The sequence below is a fragment of the Cnephaeus nilssonii genome, assembly GCF_951640355.1.
Source record: "Cnephaeus nilssonii genome assembly, chromosome: 4".
NCBI lineage: Eukaryota > Metazoa > Chordata > Mammalia > Chiroptera > Vespertilionidae > Cnephaeus > Cnephaeus nilssonii.
This window is the reverse complement of record NC_137075.1, coordinates 98,069,203-98,092,689: the sequence shown is the minus strand read 5'-3', so window position 1 is coordinate 98,092,689 and position 23,487 is coordinate 98,069,203. Positions and strand designations below refer to the sequence as shown.

At 49.4% G+C, this 23,487-nt stretch overlaps 1 protein-coding gene across 2 annotated transcripts in view; it reads left to right on the top strand.

Moving 5' to 3' along the window:
• Positions 1–23,487, top strand: part of PTPN21 (protein tyrosine phosphatase non-receptor type 21) — a 69,876-nt gene that overhangs the window by 35,649 nt on the left and 10,740 nt on the right. For both annotated transcript variants that reach the window (XM_079767909.1, XM_079767910.1), the window contains exons 10-15: positions 626–705; positions 8,126–8,186; positions 8,815–8,899; positions 14,493–15,949; positions 20,445–20,582; positions 21,427–21,648. In XM_079767909.1, the coding sequence (XP_079624035.1) occupies positions 626–705; positions 8,126–8,186; positions 8,815–8,899; positions 14,493–15,949; positions 20,445–20,582; positions 21,427–21,648 (2,043 nt within the window). The remainder of the gene's footprint in view (positions 1–625; positions 706–8,125; positions 8,187–8,814; positions 8,900–14,492; positions 15,950–20,444; positions 20,583–21,426; positions 21,649–23,487) is intronic.

The window sequence follows — 23,487 nt, the reverse complement described above, 5'->3', positions numbered from 1 at the left end:
TAGCGTTTCTGTGTGTGTGTTTGCGGGGGTGGGGGTGGGTGGCATTAAAATGATAATATTTTACAGTTTTATAAAATTTTATAACATTTTACATAATGGTAGTTTTGTCATAATAGTGCACTGGACAAAAGCAATTTGCTCAGTAAATATTGTTGAATGAACCCTTAGATAACTACTAAATGTAAGCAACTAAATAGGGGAGAAAGTAAGCACTGGTATCTTAATTTCCATTAAGTGAATGGCTCTGTAGAAAGATTATTTCACAGTTATTTGCTTTTGCTCCCTTGACACATGGCAGTATTGAGTCACTGAGTCAAATGTTTTGTTTAAAAACGTCTCTGAGTTAATCTATTTGTCAAAATGAAAGTTGATATTTTCATAATTTTTCAATTTCTAAGTCATTTTGAAGCTGTTTAATACAAGAATCACACTGTTCGAATAGATTTTTTTTGTCTTCGTAATTTAAATCCTAATTATAGCATTCCTGTGAAGTCACAGTATTGGAAAATGAAAGAGTCCCAGTGTGTTAAAAATGACTTGACATAATTACGCCTTGTCCCCAGATAAACTCTGTGTCACGTTGTAAATGTGCTTTTATTTCTTTTATGCATATTTTACTTACTAGGAAGACATGGAAACAGCAAAATACATGTGGAGACTCTGTGTGGCGAGGCACAAATTTTACAGACTAAATCAGTGCAGCCTGTAAGTATATCCTGCTCATGGAAATTGGAGAAAGGAATAAGTTTAGACATTTTCATCTTGAGTTGTATTGTATCATCTAGAAAAGCCAGTTTTATGAAATATGATATTTCAAATGGCGTTTTTGTGATAAACTCTTGGCTTTTGCATGTTAAAATGATATTTCTCAAATTTTTAAAATTTATTTTGCTTTGGACCAACTTCTAACAACTACAGATATGCCTCTAAGATTTCTTTTAACCATTTACTAGAATCATTCTAATTTTTGAATGATAAAAGAAAGTGAATATCTTTCATTTTTTAAATCAGCACTTTGTGTAAATAAGGATTATTGCTTTCAAGCCATGTGAAGAATTTATGGCCCTTCTTCCTAATGTAGTTTTCTTAACCTACATGCACTGCCCCCTACTGGGGGCAGCATATAAACATGATGTAATATTTCACATCTTACAACACTTTTCCTTTATGCCACACGCTCCCTAGCCATGGCGTCGTGTCTCTGCTCTCCTTTATAGCAAATTTCTTTCTGTTTTTTTTTAAAAAATATATATATTTTATTGATTTCAGAGAGGAAGGGAGAGGGAGATATTGATTTCAGAGAGGAAGGGAGAGGGAGAGTGAGATGGAAACTTCAACGATGAGAGAGAATCGTTGTTTGGCTGCCTCCTGCACGTCCCCTACGGGGATCGAGCCCGCAACCCAGGCATGTGCCCTTGACTGGAATTGAACCTGGGACCCTTCAGTCCACAGGCCGACGCTCTATCCACTGAGCCAAACCGGCTAGGGCTATAGCAAGTTTCTTCAAAAGAGTTGTGCGCACCTGCTTTCTCTCCTCCCGTCCAGCCTGTTTCCATGAAGCTGCCGCACCGTTGACTCTGCCTGTCCCAGTGACAGTGACCCTCATCCAGTGGTCATTTCTGCGCGTTCACTTGACCTTTCAGCAGCACTTGCCCTCTGACCACCCTTCCTTCCTGCACCTGCTCTTCCCTGGCTGCCAGGACCCCACCTCTCCGCTTCTCCTCTTCTAGGCTGTTTCTTCTCACTCACCTTTGAGGTTTGATCCTCAGACCTCATCTCCGTCTGCTCGTTTCCTAGGGGCTTCACCGTGCCTCAGGCTTACAAACAGCATCTTTATGCTGAAAGTGCGTCTGGTTTCCCATCCAGCCCCGTCTTCTCCCCGAGCACCTGATTCACACATCCCACCGCCTCGCTGACATCTCCACCTGCTACCTCAGAGGCATCTCACCTTTGATATGTCTGAAACCAGACTCTTGATTTGCTCTTCTGCTTCCTGCCCCCAGGCCTGCTTTTCCCTCTTCCCCATGTTGGCAGATGGCAACCCCATATTCACCGGCCCCAAACCTACCTGATTCCTGTTTCTCTCTCATCCACATCCAATTCATCAGCAAGCTCTGCCTACTCTGCCTTCAAAATGTACCTGAAATCTGACGTTGTTACCACCTCCTCTGCTAACAACCAAAGTGCCAGCTGCCAGTCTCCCACCTGGAATACGGCAGTGGCCTCCAGACTCCCTTTCTGTGCCCGCCCTGCCTATCGCTTCTCTCCTGACCAGCCAGAATGACCTTAACGTGAGTCAGGTCCCATCACTCTTCTGAACACCCTGCACTGGCCTTCATTCCATCACTTAAAAGTACAAGCTCGTGTCATCGGGCCTTTGCCTGGTTCCAGCCTTGTTTCCTTCACCCTCCCCCGCGCTTCCCCTGTCCCAGCCACACTAGAAAGCTTTCTGGTCTGTGAACATGTTACATCCTTGGGGACGCTCTACTTGCCCCTTCTTCTCCCGTGTCCTCACATGTCATCATGGATCAGAGGTGGCCCTCTTCAGCCAGGCTGTCCCCTCCCACCCGTGTCCCTTCCCCCTACAACCTGTCCCTCTCTATCCCCGTGCAATTAGCACCACTTGAATATCTATGTTTGTTTGTTTACTTGTTTACTGTCTGTGTCTCCTCCCAGTAGGTCAGCTCCCAGCCGTGCTCATGGCCCACACTCTCCCTGTCTTGGTAACCCCTGTATTCTCAGCGCTGAACAAGGGCCTGGCCCATGGCAGGCCTTGATGAGTTTGTTGAATGAGTCTATAGAAACAATTGTAAGGAGCTCTGATTTGGGATGTGTATGGTACCCTAGGACCTTGGTCAGCAAACTGCGGCTCTCAAGCCACATGCGGCTCTTTGGCCCTTTGAGTGTGGCTCTTCCACAAAATACCACGGCCTGGGCGAGTCTATTTTGAAGAAGTGGCGTTAGAAGAAGTTTAAGTTTAAAAAATTTGGCTCTCAAAAGAAATTTCAATCGTTGTACTGTTGATATTTGGCTCCGTTGACTAATGAGTTTGCCGACCACTGCCCTAGGAGAAGGGTACCTAACCCGGAAGCCTCCAGTTAGGAAAGGCATCCTAGCCGAGTGACAGCTAAACTTCGACTTAGTTTCACTCCATCTCTCCTCTTGCCTAGTGCAGCCGCCTCCCTCCTGGCCTCACCTGCCCCATCCTCCTGGTCTTACCTGCCCCATCCCTCCTGGTCTCACCTGCCCCATCCCTCCTGGTCTCACCTGCCCCATCCCTCCTGGCCTCACCTGCCCCATCCCTCCTGGTCTCACCCGCCCCATCCCTCCTGGTCTCACCTGCCCCATCCCTCCTGGCCTCACCGGCCCCATCCCACCTGGCCTCACCGGCCCCATCCCACCTGGCTCCAGCCAGGGTTCTGGTTGGATGAGCAAAAGACATAGCACTGCTCTCAGAGTTACAGCCCAGGACCAAATCTGAGTCTGTCCCTCTCCACTCTTCCTCAGCTATGGGATTACGTGTAGATTCCAGTGTTCCTCCCCCAAGTTCCCCTGCCCCACTCACCCTTGATCCCGGTTCTGGAGCCCTCAGTCCTTCCAATGCAGATGCTTCTCGCAGCCCCAGGCCTCGCTCCGTCCTCCTCTTCTCTCGCAGACCCAGTCATTCTTCAAGATCTGGTTTACATGCAGCCGCCTTCAGACCACCATGCCTTCTGTTTGTTAGTCCTCGGTTTCACTCTCCAAGTCCTGTTTTGTCCTATCACTTTCATAACAATAATTCTGATGCAGCAAATGCTTTCTCCATATCGAGCATTATGCTGAGAGCTTTTATCTCCTTTCATCTTCACAGTCGCCTGTTTGGTAGTTATTATTGCCCTTTGTGGGCGACGGCATGGAGACTTAGAGAAGTGTTGTTCCCCTGCTAACGCGGAGCAGCGAGGCTGAGCCTGTGCTGTCAGCCCGTGCAGACTGTTGGAGGGTCCGCGTCTGCGTTGTGATGCGATTTGTCTGCCGTGTCTGCTGGTGCTCCCTGCGGGCAGGCTCCTCCCATCCATCTTCGTGCCCTGGAACCTGGCAGGGGGCCTCGCGGTCAGGCTTCGCACCTGGTGGGAGCCTGGATGACACAGTGATGGATCCGTGGGGAGAAGAGCCCTTTCGCTCCTTGTTGCTTTCCTTTTACTACTGATTGTCAATTGGAAAAAAAAAAAAATGGACCAGGAAGGACGAGGAAAGGCTGCGGGAGTGCTTGTGTTTTACAGGGACCTGGGTGTGAAGCAAACCTCCGTCAGGAGCAAACGCGCAGAACCACCTGACGATTAGCACTTAGGTCTCCGTCCCCCCCTCCCTGCATCCCTGCATGCGTGCTTTTGTCCGAGTCCTCCTGCTGGTCTGGTGATGGGCTTTCCGGAAGCACCAGCTGGCGGGGAGGAGCACCCTGCTTCCCTGTGGATGTGGGAGCCTCTGCTTGCTGCCTGGCTGGGACTTTGGGGTGCATTTGTGGATGGAAATGTTCTGCTGCTAGATTCGGGGGTGCTGCTAGTCCAGGATAGTTGCATTTGGGGCTCCTCTGGACTGGCCTGCCTACCCAGCCACGTGTGACATTATTTTTATGCAGAAGTGTGTCTGAGATTCAGGGAGTAGATATGCAGCCTTCTGGTCCACAGCCTTTTCACAAGGATAAAGCCTTTCATACGTTGAAGAGTATCCATATTACTGACCCATCATTACCTGTTTATTCTTTTTTTTTGGAAAATAATGAAGAGTCAGTGGTTTTGAATAAGCCACCAATATAATTCCTTTCCTGCAGGCATCCGTATTAGTTGGTGCCACATTTTGTTTCTAATCTCTGTACATCCAGGAGATCGTGGAAGTCCATTTGCATGAGGTAGTCCTATGTAATTATTCATGACGGTTGATATCCGCGTCGCTCTGTGGAAAACGAGTATGTTTCATTGTGAGCACTTGTTCCCCAGATGAAGTAAATCAATGCTTAGCTTTTTGGTAGGTAATAAAATGGAAAATAACTTTAATTTTATGGCCATGTCTTCTAAGGCTCTAAACCTAGACTAAAGTATTGGTAGACTTGTTCTCACGGTCCAACCGGGTCAACTCAAGCGTGGTGAGCATTTAATGAGACTGCAGCGGGCCTAGAATTGGCCTCTCAGGATTCCTTTTCTCCCCCAGGCTTTTCCTGAGGTCATGGTTCGATTCCCAGTCAGGGCACATGCCCGGGTTGTGGGCTCAATCCCCAGTAGGGGGCGTGCAGGAGGCAGTCAGTCAATGAGTCTCTCTCATCATTGATGTTTCTTTCTCTAACTCTCCCTTCCTCTCTGAAATCAATAAAAATATATTTAAAAAAAATCTCATTCCTCTGCATTAGCCATAAATCTATAAAAAAGAAGCTGACAAAGCAAAATTCAGACAACTCTTAGAAGTACAGCTCAGCTGCCCGTCCTTAGCAGTGAGCATCACTTCCCTCCTCACTCACTGTGTTTTTGGTTCAGCAAACATTGAGGGCTTCCTGTGAGCCAGGCACCACGGGCCTTACAAAGCAGGTGGGGTTGTGTGTGTGTGTGTGTGTGTGTGTGTGTGTGTGTGTGTGGAGCGGGGGGAGGTTCTAGGCGTATAATCAATTATCAGGAGTCTGTGCCCAGGAAGCCGACAGACCTGCCTGTTCAAATGCCGGTTCTGCTACTTATTTCCATGTGACCAGCAGTAACTGACTTAATCTAAGTATCAGTTTCTTCATCTGTGAAATCAGGGTAACAGCCCTCTTCCCGCACGGTGTTTGGTGTGGGCTCCATGGGGTGAGTCTTCAGCCCTGTTTCAACAAGTCCTGCCATTTATTCTCCTCGGGGCTGGCAGCCTTTTCTTGTTTTGTCTTCCCCAGTGCACGCATTCCGGTGATTTTCTTCCTGAGTTCTTCGCCGGTCACATGTCAGCAGCACCCATCAGCATTGTAAACGGCCCCCAAAGTCTGGAAAACACAGCCAACAGTTCCCCCACTTTCTGTCGTGTCGTGTGCTGAGTGCGGGGTAGCTGGTCCCGCAGTAAACTGCATTGACAAGGACGCCGGCAGGAAGAAAGGGGAGGTTAGAAAATTAGAACGAGGGCGGGGCTGGCTCCGCCCAACAGTGTGGCGGGAGGAAGAGGTCCGCGCTTGTGTGTGTGCAGCGGGCAGTGTCGCCCGCATGCTGGGTGCTGCCGGCCAGGGTGCAGCATAGGCAGCGCGTGGGGGAGCTGCTGCCTGCGTCCTAGGCTCTGATCCTGGGGTTTTGTGTTTGATACACTGCGGTTGACGTTTGCTGCAGGCTGGGCAACTCTGGACATGTCTTTGGAGGATTCTGTCAGCAATCCTTCCTCCCAAGTCTCAATTTCACATTTGTCGTGCTTTTAAAGTTCAGTCCACTTCAGTGAGTCTCTGGGCTAAATAGAAACTTCCGAAGACCAGTTTGCCTAAACCTACCCCTGACCTTGGAGAATGAGCGAAGGCAGAGTGAATTTCAAGGCTGCAAAGTGCAGTGTCTTCACATTCTGGACACAGGTTTTAGGAATATACGAACACGCCGTTAAGGACTATTAAACAATAAAAAACAAAGCCCAGACACGGCCTTCTTACCCGCTTCACCAAGGAGGCCTCCTTCTCTACCGGCACGTGTGGTATTTTCGTCGTCTAACGGAAGTCGCGTCCACTGTGTTGTTGAGTAACATAAATGCTGGCAGAACGGAGCGTCCTTGGGAAAGAGACATCTGTTCACCAACAAGGTTATTACATTCCAAAGATAATGAAAGAAATTATTAAAGCGTTTAATTTAAAAAGAGTCATCTAGTTAAAGCGATTGTAGTCGCCGGGTGTTAAGCTAATGGACAGGGTTTGAATGTGATGTTCGTTGTTAGAGCGCTAGGAATGTCGACCGGGAGACCCGAGGCTCGGGGTCATGGGGCCCGAGTGTTCACTTTGTGCTGCGGATTTGCAGTCATTAGTCCTTGGAGCAGTGCAACCAAAGGTCACAGCGTATTTCTGGAATCAGTAATTACGTGTCACGTAAGCTCACGAGCCGGGAACAGAGGGCGGAAGGTGGTTTTTTTAAGTGCTTTGACAAAATTATGTAAGTCATCAACAAAGCCAAGAATCCTTAGTGCTTAGGTTCCTAGATCTTACTTTCGACAAAACTGACCACACAAAAAACCAAAAAATGCCTGCCTCTGTTTAAAGACTACAGAATTACAAGTGGGTTTTTCCGTTTCTTGTTTCTAATTTTATTCAGAGATGGGGCTTGTCGTGACTAGTTTAAACTCTCAGATTATCTGGTAAATGTTCTTTGGCCCTTCTTAATATTCTCATTGCTTTTTAAAAACATTTAATTTTTCCCATCACCATTTATCCCCCCTATGCCCTCTCCCACCTCCACCCACTCTCATTGCTTTTTAAAAAGTACATTTACAACCAGAGAGAAGTTTCTTGAAAGAAAGGTAAATAAATGGGTTTGCCACAGGCCCACTAAAACAATTTTCCTACTGTTGGGCTTTCCCTAACTTAATTCCTTAGAAGAAATACAGATTCTTAAGTTACCAAAGTTACAAGCTTATCTCTTCACTATGTTTGGAGTATGTGGTTAACAGACTTGAACTAAAGGCAGGTGCTTCCGGCTTTGGGGCTGGCAGCCGAAGGCCACCCCTCAGGTGTGTGAGTGGGGTGGTCAGTGCTGAGCCAGGCCCACGGAGCGATGCGTTTGCACTGTCTTGCTGCCTCTGGGGTGAGTTTGTGGGGGGCCTGGCCTCACCTCCTTCCCCGTCTGCTTTTCCTGGATGGACCAAGGAAGGTTCCCCCCGTCGGCCCCTCTGGTAGTCCAGGCAGCGGATGCTGCGGGAGGAGGCTCAGCCCCTGGCGTGGTCAGAGGGGCCCGGGCAGCGGGACAGGGCCGAGGCCATGCCAGGGACAGGGACCCTCCTTCCTTGTCTCAGATTTGAGATTGGATTACTTTGTCTTTTGCATGGGAACCTTTATCATGTTACCGTCTTATTAATTTGTTCTGGTAGAATTGGGAAGATGGCGTGTATGTATGAGAGAGCGAGCGAGAGAGAGAATGTATGTGCTCTTCTAAGGACACGCCTTCTTTTACAGGCAAACGCCGACCGTCACCGTGAACCTGATTAGGAGGAGGTCTTCTTCAAGGATGTCTCTGGTAAGAAAGAAGGAAAGCCACGCTGGCTGTGTTTCCCTTAGTGATGTCATCTTCAGGCTTATGGCAGTGCTGATTTTTAGTGTGAACACAAAAGTGTGTCGATATTCTATTGTTTTTTTGACCAAAGAAATGGTGATGTTTTCCTCCATAGGGTAAGCCCAGTATTGATATAACATTTATTAGATTATACATTGAAATATTAGGTCGAATCTAATCTTTAAAATTTTTACTATGAGCCAAGAGTAATCAGGAGTTTGTAGATATTTAAAGTACTGGACCATATTGCCTACTAAAATGAAATATACTCCCTATAAGCTTCTTACATTCGTATGTTTACATGAGGATTCAGGACATTTTTGCCTATCCCTCTTTGCCCTGAACTTTTCGGACGCAGCACGTTTTCTTGTGCTGTGTGGTGTCTGCCCTCAGTGCACGGGGCTTGGCATCGCCACTCGGGGAAGCAGTGAGAATGGCAGATAAGAGCTACGGATTTTTATGTTCGCTTTTCATGTATGTTTGTGCCTCCTTTGGGAGTGTTTTAGTGGAGAGGAAGAAGCCAGCAGACAACGTCTTTGCATGTTACCTAGGCAGTGTGTTCTAACCCTGCCTCCAACTTCCCATTTTTCAGCCTAAGCCGCAGCCCTATGTGATGCCCGCCCCACCCCCGCTGCATTACAATGGACATTACACAGAACCCTACACTTCTTCTCAAGGTAAGGGGCACTGGCTCTCAGGGGCCTGGCAGCATGATTACAATTTGAATACATCATGAGATTTGGAAACCTTGAAGCCAGTATAATTTTTGACTGAAGTGACATGCAAAATTAGTGTGATGATTGTAGCCATGCTAGATTCATAGGATAGGCCGCCATTATATTCTGTTTCTTGGACATGTGTGGAAAATATGCAGTACATTACTCCCCCCTTATCCGCGGGCATACATTCCCGGACCCCCAGTGGATGCCTGAAACTGGGGATAGTACTGAACCTTATATGTACTATGCTTTTTCTTTTTTTAAAAATAGTGTTAATTTTGTATATTTTAGAGACTATTGATCTATTCTTTTCACTTTTTTATATGTTTTTATTGATTTCACAGAGGAAGGGAGAGGGAGAGAGAGGTAGAAAACATCAATGATTAGAGAGAATCATTGATTGGCTGCCTCCTGCACACCCCCCACTGGGAATCGAGCCTGTAGCCTGGGCATGTGCTCTTGACTGGAATTGAACCTGGGACCCTTCAGTCTGCAGGCCAATGCTCTATCCACTGAGCCAAACCAGCTAGGTAGGGTGGTACTGTGCTTTTTCTTAAACATACATACCCAAGGTATAATTTAATTTATAAATTAGGCACTGTAAGAGATTAACAATAACTAATAAAAAACAGGACAACAATAGTTCATTTTACAGTTAGAGTATAGTAACAATATACTCTAATAAAAGTTATATGAATGTGCTCTCTCTTTTTCTCAAAATATCTGGAATTTTTCATTTAATATTTTCAGGCCATGGTTGGCCGTGGGTAAATGCAGCTGCGGAAAGCAAAACCACAGATATGGGGGGACTACTGTATTAAATTTTTTAAGTAATTAAATTTATCGAGGTAACATTGTTTAATATTATGTAAGTTTCAGGTGTATAACATTATAATTTGACATCTGTATAATCAAATGCGTGCCTACCACCCAAAGTCTAGTTTCCTTATGTTGCCATATATTTGACCCATTTTACCTACTTTGCCCTCCCCACCCCACATGCCCTCTGGTAACCACCGTTCTGTTGTCTGTATCTTGTTTTTGTTTTTTTAGTTCATTTGTTCCTTTTTTGTTTTATATTCCACAGATGAGTGAAATCATACAGTTTTGTCTTTTTCTGTATGTCTCACTTCACTTAACATAATACCCTCAGGATTCATTCATGTTGCCACAAAAGGCAGTGTTTCATCCTTTTTATGGCTGAGTAGTATTCCTGTATTTATAGGCATCACATCTTTATCCGTTCATCCATCAGTGGACACTGAGGTTGTTTCCATGCCTTGGCTATTGTAAACAGTGCTGCAGTGAGCATACGGGTGCAGGTATATCTTTATGAATTCGTGTTTTCATGTTTCTTTGGTGAATACCCAGAAGAGGAATTGCTGGGTCATATGTATTACATTTGGATGCTCACACGATCCCTAATTTGTCCCAGTGGCTCTTCTTCCAGCTGGTTCCCGTGTGTCCTGTTATTCCCGCCGTTAGCTTTCAGTGCTTCCCTGCTTTCTGGCACAAGACGGCCCAGGCTCATTCTGTCTTTCCCCTGCCTGAGCCCTTCCTACTATAGAGGTTTAACTATTTTATTTTTAAAATGTATTTTTACTTTTCACTTGATTAGTATAGGGAGCTGTATTTAAGAGAGTGCTTCTAGCCTGGCTGGTGGTGTTCAATCGTTGAACATTGACCTGTGAACCAGGAAGTCACGGTTCTATTCCCGGTCAGGGCAGCTGCCCTGTTTGTGGGCTTGATCACCATTAGGGGGCGTGCAGGAGTCAGCCGATCAATGATTCTCTCTCATCATTGATGTTTTTCTCTCTCTCGCCGTCTCCCTTCCTCTCTGAAATAAAAAAAGTTTTTTTTAATGCTTCCAAAGCTGAATCTCAGCGTTCATTTAATATCTGCTCTCTCCTTTGTTTACAAGGACCTACTTGAGGCCAAGGAGCTTTATGCAGAGAAGTCATTCCACATCTTAGGAAGCTTAGAATCTAATAGTCGGGGGTAAGATAAGTACACAAATAACTTAAATACAAAGAGAACATGATTGTTTCGATGAGCGAGAGCAAGCAATTCCTTCCGTTCATTGGAAGGATGAGTCTCCTTGAGAAGGGATTTCGGGCCTCAGACGATGGGTAGGTGGGTTTCAGCAGGTAGAGGGGGGGTGGGTGCCTGACTGGGATCCTGCTGCTGGTTTGGGGGACTGAATGCTGTGGTGCAGAATGAGGAGAAGGGTGTTTGGAGGAGAGTGGTCCAGTGGGCTCACCCAGGGAACCGGTAGGAATGATGCCGGAAGGGACTGTGGGTGGACTGTGTGGTTTGTGCCGGGCTTGTGGTGAAGATGGGAATTTCCGTGCCGCGAGGTGGGCAGCAGGGGGGCAGTGCTGGGGTGTGGACTCGGGTGCTTTCCACCATCACTGTCCTCTCCGCCTTGCACCCTGCCCTGGTCTGGTTTCCGACCCCAGCCCTCCTACTCCTGGGAGAAGGCTCTCTCTTCCCATTGCTGGGGTTTCCTTCCCACTTGTTTCTTCCCCTGGGTCTACACACATCGTACTATCTTTTGTCTCCTCTCTCTTCCAACTGCAGCGTGGTGTTTTTCCTCTTTTTCCTCTTTCACCCCCTTCTGCTGAGAGTGACATCTGTGTGCTGCCATGTTTGGTCCCCCATTCATTCCTCCCGCCTTTGCTCTTCTGTTCAAGCTGCCCTCTCCTGGGTCCCCGGCACCCGCACACCCTCCTTACCATCAGAGTCCAGCCTGCTCTCCGCCTTGCAAATCTCAGTGTGTGGGTTCTCCCTCCTCCTCCTGCACCGACAGTGGACAGTGTTGCTCACGGCTCCTACGCCTGCTCCCCCCCCCCCCCCCCCCCGCCGTCCCCCCTCGTGCAGGCTTCGCCACCATCCAGATTTCACCAAGGACGAGTGTCAGGTCTGCACTTCCCACCACTTCCTCACTCAGGTGCTCTGCCCACGCTTCCAGGTCTGCTAGGTGGTCATGCGGTTCAGGGGGCTGCGTGCGGCATGCACATCCCTTGGGGCAGCGCCAGGCTGTGATGAGCACTCAGTAAATCTCACCAGCTATTCCACCTTGCTGAGCATTGATTGAAATGTTAAATCTGATCTCTTCACTTGACCGGCCTGTCCCTTTCCCCACGTTCCTTCATCCTCACGATGAAGTCACTCCCCTGGTTCCTTGGATTCTAAACTGCATGTAATTTTTCTCATCTTCTTTTTCCTTTTTGCCCTCAGCAGCCAGTCAGTTACAAATCTATGGGATTATACGGCCTCGAACTTCATATAACATCTCTCCCTTCTCCCTGTCCCTCTGTGACTGACCAGGTCAGTTTCTCCTGTTTAAAGCTCTCATGAGCTGCTCTGTCACAGGAGCTGACACCTTCTGTGTCCACCTCCCAGGCTCATCGCGGCTCCCTGGTGACCATCCCCGGCCTGGGCTCAGCACTCCGCGCTCCTCCCTCACTGCTTTTCCAGTCTTATTTCTGCTGTCCTTTCACTCCTCTCTGGCTGCCTGGTGCTCAGCCACGCTGAGCATGGCCTCCGGGGTGGGGTGTCTCTGCTGCTCTGTCACCCAGAATGCCCTTGTCCCACGCACCTGCACGCACCCTCTTGCCCACAGGCCTCTTGTCCAGTCCGGCAGGCTGTGCTGTGCTGTGGGAAAACACAGTTCCAAACCCTCTGTGGCTTACTCAGGAGAAGCCACTTCTTGCTCAGTTACATGACCTCCGTGCACGGGCAGGAGGCCCCTGCTTCCCTCTGCAATGTTGCTGGTCAGAATGGCAGGGAAGGGAGCATGCAAACGGGCTGTCGGCTTCTGCTCCCGTTCCCATGACCATTACTAGTCCCACGGTGGTGCCCGACCTCCAGAGGGGAGGAGGCGTGATCCCACGGGCACTTGGTGGTAGACCGGCTGCTAATGAAAGCTGGGCATGCCTGCCCCATCCTCCTGTCCCGCAAGGCCCCTCCAATGCCATAGCTTCTGTGAGGCGGTTCTTGATCTTCCCTTCTCTGTCCCCATCAACCCAGACCTTTTTATTTGACGGGGTTCCAGTCATTTCCCCTGTAAGATCTCAGCACGGTGTTTTACGCCTATGGGCTCACACCTGGGTGGTCTGTGGGGTGCACAGAGGAGCCTGGAGGCTGGGAGAGCAGACAGTTGGTGCTTGAACCAGCTCCGCTTCGGCAGCGGGTGTGCTAGTCCAGACAGGCTGCAGTGAGGGCCTGGGCTGTCCTGCAGGGAGCAAAGGTGGGTGGGGGGTTCCTGACTCAGAGCCTGTGTGCGTCCAGGTACGGGAAGAGCCAGGGGCGAGAAGCACCGTGCCTCAGCAGCGAGCACACGGGGATGCATTTGAGTCCTGTCGCATCGTGGCTGTGTGTCGCCAGATCCAAGTCCAAACGTCAGCCCGTGGTGTATTCACTTTATGATCAGGTGCTACTTAAACGCTCTTTAGAATCACAGAGTCACAGCTTTTCACAGGCTGCTCCCCGAGGGCCTGGACGGCTGCTCTTCCTGAGGGTGGGAGACCATCTCGTAGTGTTTCAGGTGGGCTGTAGGAAGCATGCCTCTTCCCAGCCCCGGCAGGTTCGTGCCCTCGTGGGCACTGGCGATAAGAGGGAGCCCCGGTTCTGAGTGTGGCTCGCAGCTGCGGCAGCGTGGGGGCTGGCGCCGGCGCAGGTGTGGCTCTCTCAGCATGGCTGTTCTCGGCTCCGGCCCCCTGGTGAGGCGTGGCTACTGCTGACACTGTTGGGCCTGGAGAAGCTCAGATTCTGCCCAGATGTTGCCCTTTTTGGTTCATCTGGAAGCACCTACACAAACAAGCTGCAGCGCCACGTAAGGGTGCACTTGCGGGCAGCTGGTGCCTGAACCAGCTCCGATCAGCAGGGCCTGCCCACCAGGGGGAGGCAGAGCCAGGGCCCTGCGCCCCCGGGTGCCCAGCCTGCAGCTCCTGGGGCTCCAGAAGGGCTGTTTCTTCACTCCAGTCAAACGTGTTTTTGATTTTCAGAAAAAGACAATGTGTTGTGTTGCAATTGTACTCTTAATATTGGACTTAGATTTGCCTCCTCTTTATTGCGTGCCACGTCCTGAACTCCATCCTCGGCGTTGGCAGAGCCATCCCATCCTATAGACGAGAAAATGACCCGCCCAGGGTCACCCGGCGTGTGTGGGGGAAGCCAGGTCATTTCAGTACCATTTCCATAAACTACATCATCAACATTCAAGGCCTCTCTCAGTAATTGTCTAGCCCCGTGGTCGGCAAACTGCGGCTCGCGAGCCACATGTGGCTTTTTGGCCCCTTGAGTGTGGCTCTTCCACAAAATACCACGGCCTGGGCGAGTCTATTTTGAAGAAGTGGCGTTAGAAGTTTAAGTTTAAAAAATGTGGCTCTCAAAAGAAATCTCAATCGTTGTACTGTTGATATTTGGCTCTGTTGACTAATGAGTTTGCTGACCACTGTTCTAGAGTAATTAGTAATTAGTCCAATCTAGTACATTTTTTTTTTAAAAAAAACCTCATTTCAAACTATATTTTAATGTTTCCCCCCAGATAACCTCTTTGTCACCAACCAGAATGGATACTACTGCCACTCTCAGACCAGCCTGGATCGAGCCCAGATCGACCTCAACGGCCGCATCCGTAACGGCAGTGTCTACAGCGCGCACAGCACCAGCTCCTTAAACAACCCGCAGCCCTACCCGCAGCCCTCGCCCATGTCCTCCAACCCCAGCATCACCGGGAGCGACGTCATGCGGCCCGACTACGTCCCGTCTCACCGGCACAGCGCTCTGATCCCCCCGTCCTACCGCCCGACCCCCGACTACGAGACGGTGATGAAGCAGCTCAACCGAGGGATGGCGCACGCGGAGCGGCAGAGCCACTCGCTGAGAAACCTCAACATCGGCCACTCGTTCGCCTACAGCAGGCCGGACGCGCTGGTCTACAGCCAGCCCGAGATCCGGGAGCACGCCGCCTTCCCGTCCCCGCAGTCCGCCCACTACCCGCTCAGCCTGAACTGCAGCTTCCACAGCCAGCCCCCTCACCCCTACGCCGCCGAGCGGCGGCCCGTGGTGGGCGCCGTCAGCGTGCCCGAGCTCACCAACGTGCAGCTCCAGGCCCAGGACTACCCGGCCCCCAACATCATGCGGACTCAGGTGTACCGCCCGCCCCCGCCGTACCCGTACCCGCACCCGCGGCCCGCCAACAGCACCCCCGACCTGTCCCGCCACCTGTACATCAGCAGCAGCAACCCCGACCTCATCACCCGGCGCGTCCACCACTCGGTGCAGACCTTCCAGGAGGACAGCCTGCCCGTGGCCCACTCCCTGCAGGAGGTCAGCGAGCCCCTCACCGCTGCGCGCCACGCGCACCTGCACAAGAGGAACAGCATCGAGCTGGCGGGGCTGGCGCACGGCTTCGAAGGCATGAGGCTCAAGGACAGGACCCTGTCCGCCTCGGCCGCGGACGTGGCCCCGCGGGCCAGCTCCGCGGGGGGCTCCCAGCCAAATGTCTTCCCCGACAGGACGAGGCGGGGAGAGACGGCCGAGCAGGAAGGCCTGAGATATGGTCACAGCAAGTCCCTGTCCGAGGCCACCATGCTGATACACAGCAGCGAGGAGGAGGAGGAGGAGGTGGAGGAGGAGCTGGAGGAGGACGGCAAGGCACGGGCTGTGCTCGCCCCACGCGCACGGGAGCCCCGGGGCAGTTACTCCCAAGAGCCGCCGCCGGCGGGCTGCTCCTGCGCCGCGGCCTCCCCTCTGCACATCCACGAGCCCAAGGCCCATGTCCCCGAGGCCGAGAGGAGGGGCCGGGAGGGCAGCCCCGTGCACCTGCCGGCGGAGGTCCAGCGGCCCCGGAGGGAGGGGCTGCTGACGCCCTCCATGTCCGAGTCTGACCTCACCACGTCGGGGAAGTACCGGGCCAGGAGGGATTCTCTGAAGAAGAGGCCGGTGTCCGACCTCCTCTCGGGAAAGAAGAACATTGTGGAAGGGCTCCCGCCGCTGGGGGTAAGTGTTGGGTGTGCAGGGGAGCCACGGCCACCCGCCCGCCCGGCGCCCTTCAGCCTGAGGCTTCTCAGCACCTTCTGCGCTCCGGGGTCTCTTCTCTGGCTCAGCACTTTTGATGTTTCCAGCTCTTTTTCTTTTAACATTTTTTATCCCTCTTCTGCCCTTTACTGTGTCTTTGACTTATTTGGAACACATTTGAGCTCGATTATCTATGGAAGTGATAGAGGTCGATGAAATGTTAGTGGTTTTTTGGAGATAGTTAGATTAAATGTAAACGTTGGGAGCTCTGTGGGATGGAGTAGAAAGAATGAATGAAACGTTTCAGCCTTGCAGTGTGAACGGAAAAGGAGCTGAGGTTTCGTGACCTGAGCCCAGATTGCTTTGTCCGCCGCCTGCTAGCAGCCCAGCCCCCGTGCTGGTGCAGCAGCCGGGGCCACGTTTGTTCCGTTCGCTGGTTTCTCCTGGGATGTCTGAGAGCAGCGTCCGCACCCAGGAGTGTTCCTCTCGCGTCCGTGTGCTGGACGTGTGGGTGCAGCTTCGGATGTTGGCCGTGATCCCTGAGGGCTGCAGCGTGAACCTGGGGTTGGGGAGGTGGCCCTTGGTCAGGAAAGCTCCAGGTCTCTTTGAAAGAAAGATGAACTGAGAACTCAAGGAAGGTCCTTTGTAGAAAATGCAGGGTTACTAGTAAAATAGTCAGGATAATAAATAACCATGACCTGATTAAGCACACCTTACTGATAGGAAGGAAAATATAAAAGAGCGTAGCATCATCTCTAGCTGCCTTTTCCGTAGCATCTACCGTGCGCTTTACCGTGTCCAGTCTACAACAGGCCCATTGTTCCTGCGGGTGAGGAAGCAGACTCAGATATTCAGTAGCTTTCCAAGGTCGCAGAGCGAGTGAGGGACTAACTGGAATTTTAAACTGGGATTTATCTCTGCAACGTGTTCTCTTATCTGCTACACTGTTCTCCGGCGAGTTATACTGTGTATATAATGTTTTGTTAAGTAATAATTGCTTATCTAAGCCTCGCTGTTCTCTGCCTTTCCACCGAAACCTTCTAACTTTGAGTCCCCACGCTTTGGCCAGGCCTGTGTGGCCTTGGCCTGCCAGGGTGTCCACTCTGAGACGTCTCGCTGCATCGCTCAGGCTTCCGCTCCTCATTGCCTGGGCCTCCCCTCCCAGCCAGAAGCCATGCGCTGACCTGTCCATTCTGTCTCACTTTGCTCCCCGTGTCCTGGCAGCTAGGATTCCTCAGCTCTGCCAGACGGCAAACTCGACATGAGGACCCATCGCAAGTGTGGTTCCGGCCTTGTATTTTAGATCCTCTGAGATGCTGTAAGCATCTTCATAAATAGGAAAAAATTCCCACAATGTTATTGTGCTTACGAAATAGATAAGTACCCATAAATTAAAACTACTTATAATAGTGCTGTGGATTTAACTGTTTTCTTTTAATGAATTTTGGGTTTGAGTAATTTAAGTTTAATTTTGGGGGAGAGCATATTCTTACTCCCCTACCTGTGCAGTCAGGCCCCTGCCTCAGGTTGGCTGAAGGTGTGGGCTCATAATCGGTGGCTCAGGGTGGAGCAGGGGGTGGATGTGATTCCACAGCGACCCTGCTGGAACCCCTGAGCCAGCTGCACACTCCCTTTCATAGTTAATACTCTCCCCTAAGTACATCAAGACCTGTCCAGCATTTTCATGTGACCCGAGTCTTTTCCCCAGACAATACTTGTTTTGAGTGTGGTCCAGTAGTCAGGCCTCTTGTCACTGTGCGATTTTAGTGGACCTAGCAAGTCCTGTTCAATCTGAGTATTTTGACCAATTTGGTTCCCTAAAAACACAGATTTTCTCTCTCACTGACTTTTAAGATCTACAGGATTAATTTAATAAGACTATGTGATTGGCTTATGCTTTTGCTCCCCTTCTTTTCCGATAAGGGATTCTCTTTACTTGAAAAACGTGCATGGGAGCTGGGGCCAGGTGTAGAACCAGATAGTGGGGAAACTGGTCTGAGTCTGGACCCTGCCTTTTTTTTTAAGTATATTTTTATTGATTTCAGAGAGGGAGAGAGAGATAGAAACATTAATGATGAGAGAGAATCATTCATCGGCTGCCTCTTGCACGCCCCACACTGGGGATCTAACCCGCAACCTGGGCATGTGCCCTGACTGGGAATCAAACCATGACTTCCTGGTTCATAGGTCGGCACTCAACCATTGAGCCACACCGGCCCTGGGTAGAGCCTGCCTTTTTATTTTTTTATTAGTTCTCTGCTCAGTGGGCTGGACCCTCATGTACCAGAACCTCAACTTCCCTGTCGGTCACACAGGGGCAGTCATCTCTGCTCTGCCTGCTGTGGCATGAAGTTCTCCGTAAGGACAGGCATGAAAATTGCTTCTGCATTCTATATGCAGCATAACTGATTTTATTGAAAGGTACTATTTATTGTTTTGACACCGATTACTATTTCTCTATTAAAGAGGCAGCTGCGTGACCTTGGGCAAGCTTTTTAATCTCTCTGACTCAAGCTTTTTAATCTCTCTCTCTCTCTCTTTCATCAAGGAAGATGAGCCCAGAGAGTTGTTGGGGGTATAAAGTGAGCGCCTGGCACACAGGCAGTGCTCAGATTTAACATGTTACTGTAATGTGGCACCATACATTTAACTTACCAGCTTCCCAGGAATTGAATCGCTCAGCCCTGTTGCCATTGTATCGTTTAACTGTGACAACCAAGAAACTCAGCTCACAGACCAATGTGAATTGAGGTTATAGAGGTTTAGGATTAAAAACAGTGACGTGAATTGCAGACAAGCAGGATCACTTTAGAGCTCTCCACCCATCTCCACCTCAGGGACCTGATCGCTATCTGAAAAGGTGGACTGGTTTGAGTGCTCATGCAGCTGCATAAAGATTTTCTTTTCATTGTACAATCTTAGTGTTGTGGGGTGGTTCTCTCGTAAGAAATCACTTGCAGGTGTTTGAAGCAACGCGTGCTTGTACTCTCAGGGCTAAGTAAGGGGTATTTGACTTCCTGGTTCATAGGTCGGCACTCAACCATGGAGCCACGCCGGCCCTGGGTAGAGCTTTTGACTCTATGCCCCTTTCTTCAAACACTGGCCTTAGAACTGGCCTGACAGCCAATCAGCTTCCTCCAGCTGATCCCAGCCGGGGCATCTTGACCCACCCCATCCTGGCCGGTGAGAACTGACGGTTAAATCTTCAGGACTCCTGTAATTCAGTTGATGTTACATTGACAGTTTGAAATAGGCCATGGTGGGAGTATTTACACCATGGAAATTGGCAAACTTGACAAATCAGAACTTTCCCCCACCAGAGAGCCAGTTGTTGAACATGTATCAGCCTACCACTATGTTTTGCACACGTTAGAATCATGAAATTTTCGCCTGTTCCCTCTCTCCCTCTGTTCCCGTCTCCCTCCTCCTCCCTACCTCCCAGGCTGGTAGAGCTGGTTTCATTTTTGAGACAGAACTGAGAAAACCATTTTTTAAAAATTGGGGCTACTGCTGTTAGGATAATTATGACTTCCAAGGAGGTGTAGCATAGCTAAGGAAACTTAGCATTCTTAGGCTTATTTGCCTTAGAGACAATCATTCACTTTAACAATAAGTTTAGGAACACCTGATCTCAGGAGAGAGCTTCTGTTGATGTACTCTCTCTCTTTTTTAAAATAAATATGTTTTTATTGATTTTGGAGAGAGGAAGGGAGAGGGAGAGATAGAAACATCAATGAGAGCGAAACATCAACATCGATGGGCTACCTCCTGCACGCCCCCTACTGGGGATCGAGCTCGCAACCCTGGGCACGTGCCCTGACCGGGAGGTGACCTCTTCGTGTGTGGGTTGATGCTCAACCACTGAGCCACATCAGTAGGATATGATGATGTGCTTCTCTTATATCTGATCTTTCTGGTGTCGTGATGGACATTTTAGCCCTGTTTGATTTTCCTGGTTTAAAAACGTGGCGGTTCTGAGAGGTGTGGTGATCCAACTCAGGTCACACAAGTCTGAAACATAACGCAGAACAGAACAGCAAGCTACCACAGCAAACGTTACATTTTTCTTCCAGAATGATTTAAAGAACTAATTTATATTTAAAAAACACACACACATCAAAGCTTATTGCAATCAGGTGGTTGTATTTAAAGCCTTTTTTAGGGACATCAGCTGATTTTTTGGTGTGCCGAGTTGAAATTGGGGAGTTCTGTGCAGGAATGCTGACTGCTGGGAGCCTCACCTTTCATTACAACAGAACCCCGAAACCGGCTGCATTTCAAAACCTCCTATCTGGGCGACGTATCAGGGCTTTGGCCTTGAAAGGAATGTCACCCTCCTAATATTGTTAAACCAGTGTGTGCGCGCGCGTGTGAGGGAGCGCAATTTCTCCTGTTTGCTGCCAGTCTTCAGCCCAGTTTCTCTTCAAAGGGGCTGTGCTTGTGTATATTTCATATATACATATAAATATTTTTATAGGGAATGAAAAAGAGCCGAGTAGATGCAAAAAAAATGGGTCCTCTCAAACTGGCTGCCCTGAATGGACTCTCGCTGTCTCGCCTGCCTCTGCCCGACGAGGGGAAGGACATGTCAGCCAGAGCCACCAATGATGAGAGGGTACGTACCGGCGGGCTGGTCCCCTCCCCGGGCTGGCTGGTCAAGTGCTGCATGTCTACTTCCTGAGATCCCAGAGCATTTTCTAACCCATTCAGTGATCATAAGTAAGTGTTAAGGAATTTTGTGATCTGGACCTCAAACTTGGGGCAAATTTATAGCTAATGTCTTAAGTTCAGGCTAGAATGTTTCTTTTTCTTTTTCTTTTCTGCATGTTGTTCTTTACCTTCTTCCAGCCATCTGTGGCAGTCTTGGTTTTTGATGGCTTTAAAGTTAGAGAGGAGATCTGCAAATGCCTATGAGAACAGACAGGAAAGAAGGCAGATGTTGCTTTTATTTCACTGAAAATGATCTCCATGGTAAAGGATTACTGAAGCTTTCAAAACCTCCTTGGCGACCACGACAGAATGAAGCACGCTAAGCAAAAATTAATGTGCTTACCACTGGGTCCTGGAGATGGTTTCCAGCATTTACCACTGTTTGCAGTTTTTCATATGATTATACGTTATAAGATTGAAGCATGCGTTCATTGATATTGGAATCAATGATCCTACTCTAGGATTTACTGACTTCCACGGGGAATTTTCTGTTTCATAGGGATCACAAAACTGACCATAAATTAAGAGAAAATGAATCCAACAAATTGCTTTAGGCCAGTTTTTCACCTTTAAGCGGAACGTTTTTGCCTTTATTTCTCACCAATAAGATTATTGCATTTGCTATTGTTATGGCTTGGTAAAAATTTAGCTCTGGTTTCACCTAGAATTTTCACTTGAAGCAGCTGTACAGCCGACGTGTAGCTGTGCCTGTGACTTTATTCTTGTCGCCCCCCGCATTCTGTTGACAGTGTAAAATTCTGGAACAACGGTTGGAACAGGGAATGGTGTTCACAGAATATGAAAGAATCCTGAAAAAACGGCTAGTCGATGGGGAGTGCTCAACGGCACGACTCCCCGAAAATGCAGAAAGAAACCGATTCCAGGACGTGCTTCCCTATGACGATGCCAGAGTGGAGTTGGTCCCAACCAAAGAGAACAACACCGGGTACATCAACGCATCCCATATTAAGGTGAGAGGAGCATTTACAGTGATGACCAAGACGCGAGGCTCTGAGTTCAAGTACAGGACTTAGAATGACATTCACGCTTGTATTCTGAAAACACCCTGTTGTTGTTGTTTTGTAATTTCTTTATTGATTAAGGTATTACATATGTGTCCTTATTCCCCCATTACCCCCCACCTCCCATTCATGCCCCCACCCCCCTGTTGTCTGTGTCCATTGATTAGGCTTATATGCATGCATATAAGTCCTTTGGTTGATCTCTTCCCCTTACCCCCACCCTCCCCTAACCTTCCCTGAGAAAACACCCTGGTTTTGATCATTGGGGCCGTTATCGGCAAACTGCGGCTCGCGAGCCACATGCGGCTCTTTGGCCCCTTGAGTGTGGCTCTTCCACAAAATACCACGGCCTGGACGAGTCTATTTTGAAGAAGTGGCGTTAGAAGAAGTTTAAGTTTAAAAAATTTGGCTCTCAAAAGAAATTTCAATCGTTGTACTGTTGATATTTGCCTCTGTTGACTAATGAGTTTGCCGACCACTGCATTGGGAGAACTGTGTTATGCGGTAAACTGGGAAATCCAGGCGCCCAGGCTGGGTAGAAAGTGTTTATCCACAGAGTCACCTTCGCTCTGGCCACGAGCTGAAACCCTCTGCCCCCAGCAGTGTAATCACTCGAAGTGCTGACTTGCCTGACTTCAGAACTTTGTCTTTCTAAATCTGAAGACTTCATCAGCTGCTCCTGAGAGAATCTATAAGCTGGACCTGGTCTTTCCTCATGACCAACCTACGTGCATTTTTATGTAACAAAAGCGTCCGGGTGTTTTAGTGTTTTCACCAAAGCTTTTACCTGCAGTGGTGCTGTCTGCTCTCTTTGCACACTCCCCGTAATCACTCTTAAACACGGTTTTGTTCTTTGAAGAGGCAGTGCCACCTTTTCCCTGGAAATAGTAAAATGTCATTTAACTGGGGTAGCCCGTTGCACCCATTAAAATGGAAACAGCGATGGTTCACAGGAGGGAGTGAGGAGAGCCAGCTGCTCTGTCTTCTCCGTCACTCGCACCCTCGTTCCTGCCGGCGAGGGTCAGCCCCCTTTGCGGGAGGGAGAGACTTCCTCCCAGTTCCTCCCAGTGCGTGGATGAGTCAGGATCTGTGGTCAGGTGCTGTTTCCTTCCTCCCACCTTCTGTTTAGTTTGAAAGTGACATTTGGGGAGACCAGTTCCACACGTGCAGCTTTCCAGCGGCCTGGCGGTCTGCCTGTGAGCGGCACACCCTTGGTTGGGGATCTGCGCATGTGCTTCTTAATATGTGGGCACAGTCTGCTTAAGAAGCGAGCCTTGCCCTAACCGGTTTGGCTCAGTGGATAGAGTGTCGGCCTGCAGACTGAAGGGTCCCAGGTTCGATTCCGGTCAAGGGCATGTACCTTGGTTTCGGGCACATTCCCAGTAGGGGGTGTGCAGGAGGCAGCTGATCGATGTTTCTCTCTCATCGATGTTTCTATCCCTCTCCCTTCCTCTCTGTAAAAATCAATAAAATATGTTTAAAAAAAAAGAAAAGAAAAAGAAGCGAGCCTTTCTTTGGAATAACTCACCCAGCCTCTCCTGTGGGGGTGGATAAGAGCGGAATGATGTCGTAGTTCTGAAGTGACATTTCAGACTCTCCAAAGGCACGCTGAGGAAGAGGGGGAAAGGCTGAGCTCCGAATTACGGGACAGACTCTCCCGTGTGGGACCTCGTGGTACTTACCTGGATAAAGAAATGCTGGCACCTTCCCCCGAGGCCCCCCAGCAGCCTCTTCCTCATTAGTTCTTGTTCACTGTGTAACTGTTGCCACCCCCCCCCCCCCAAACCC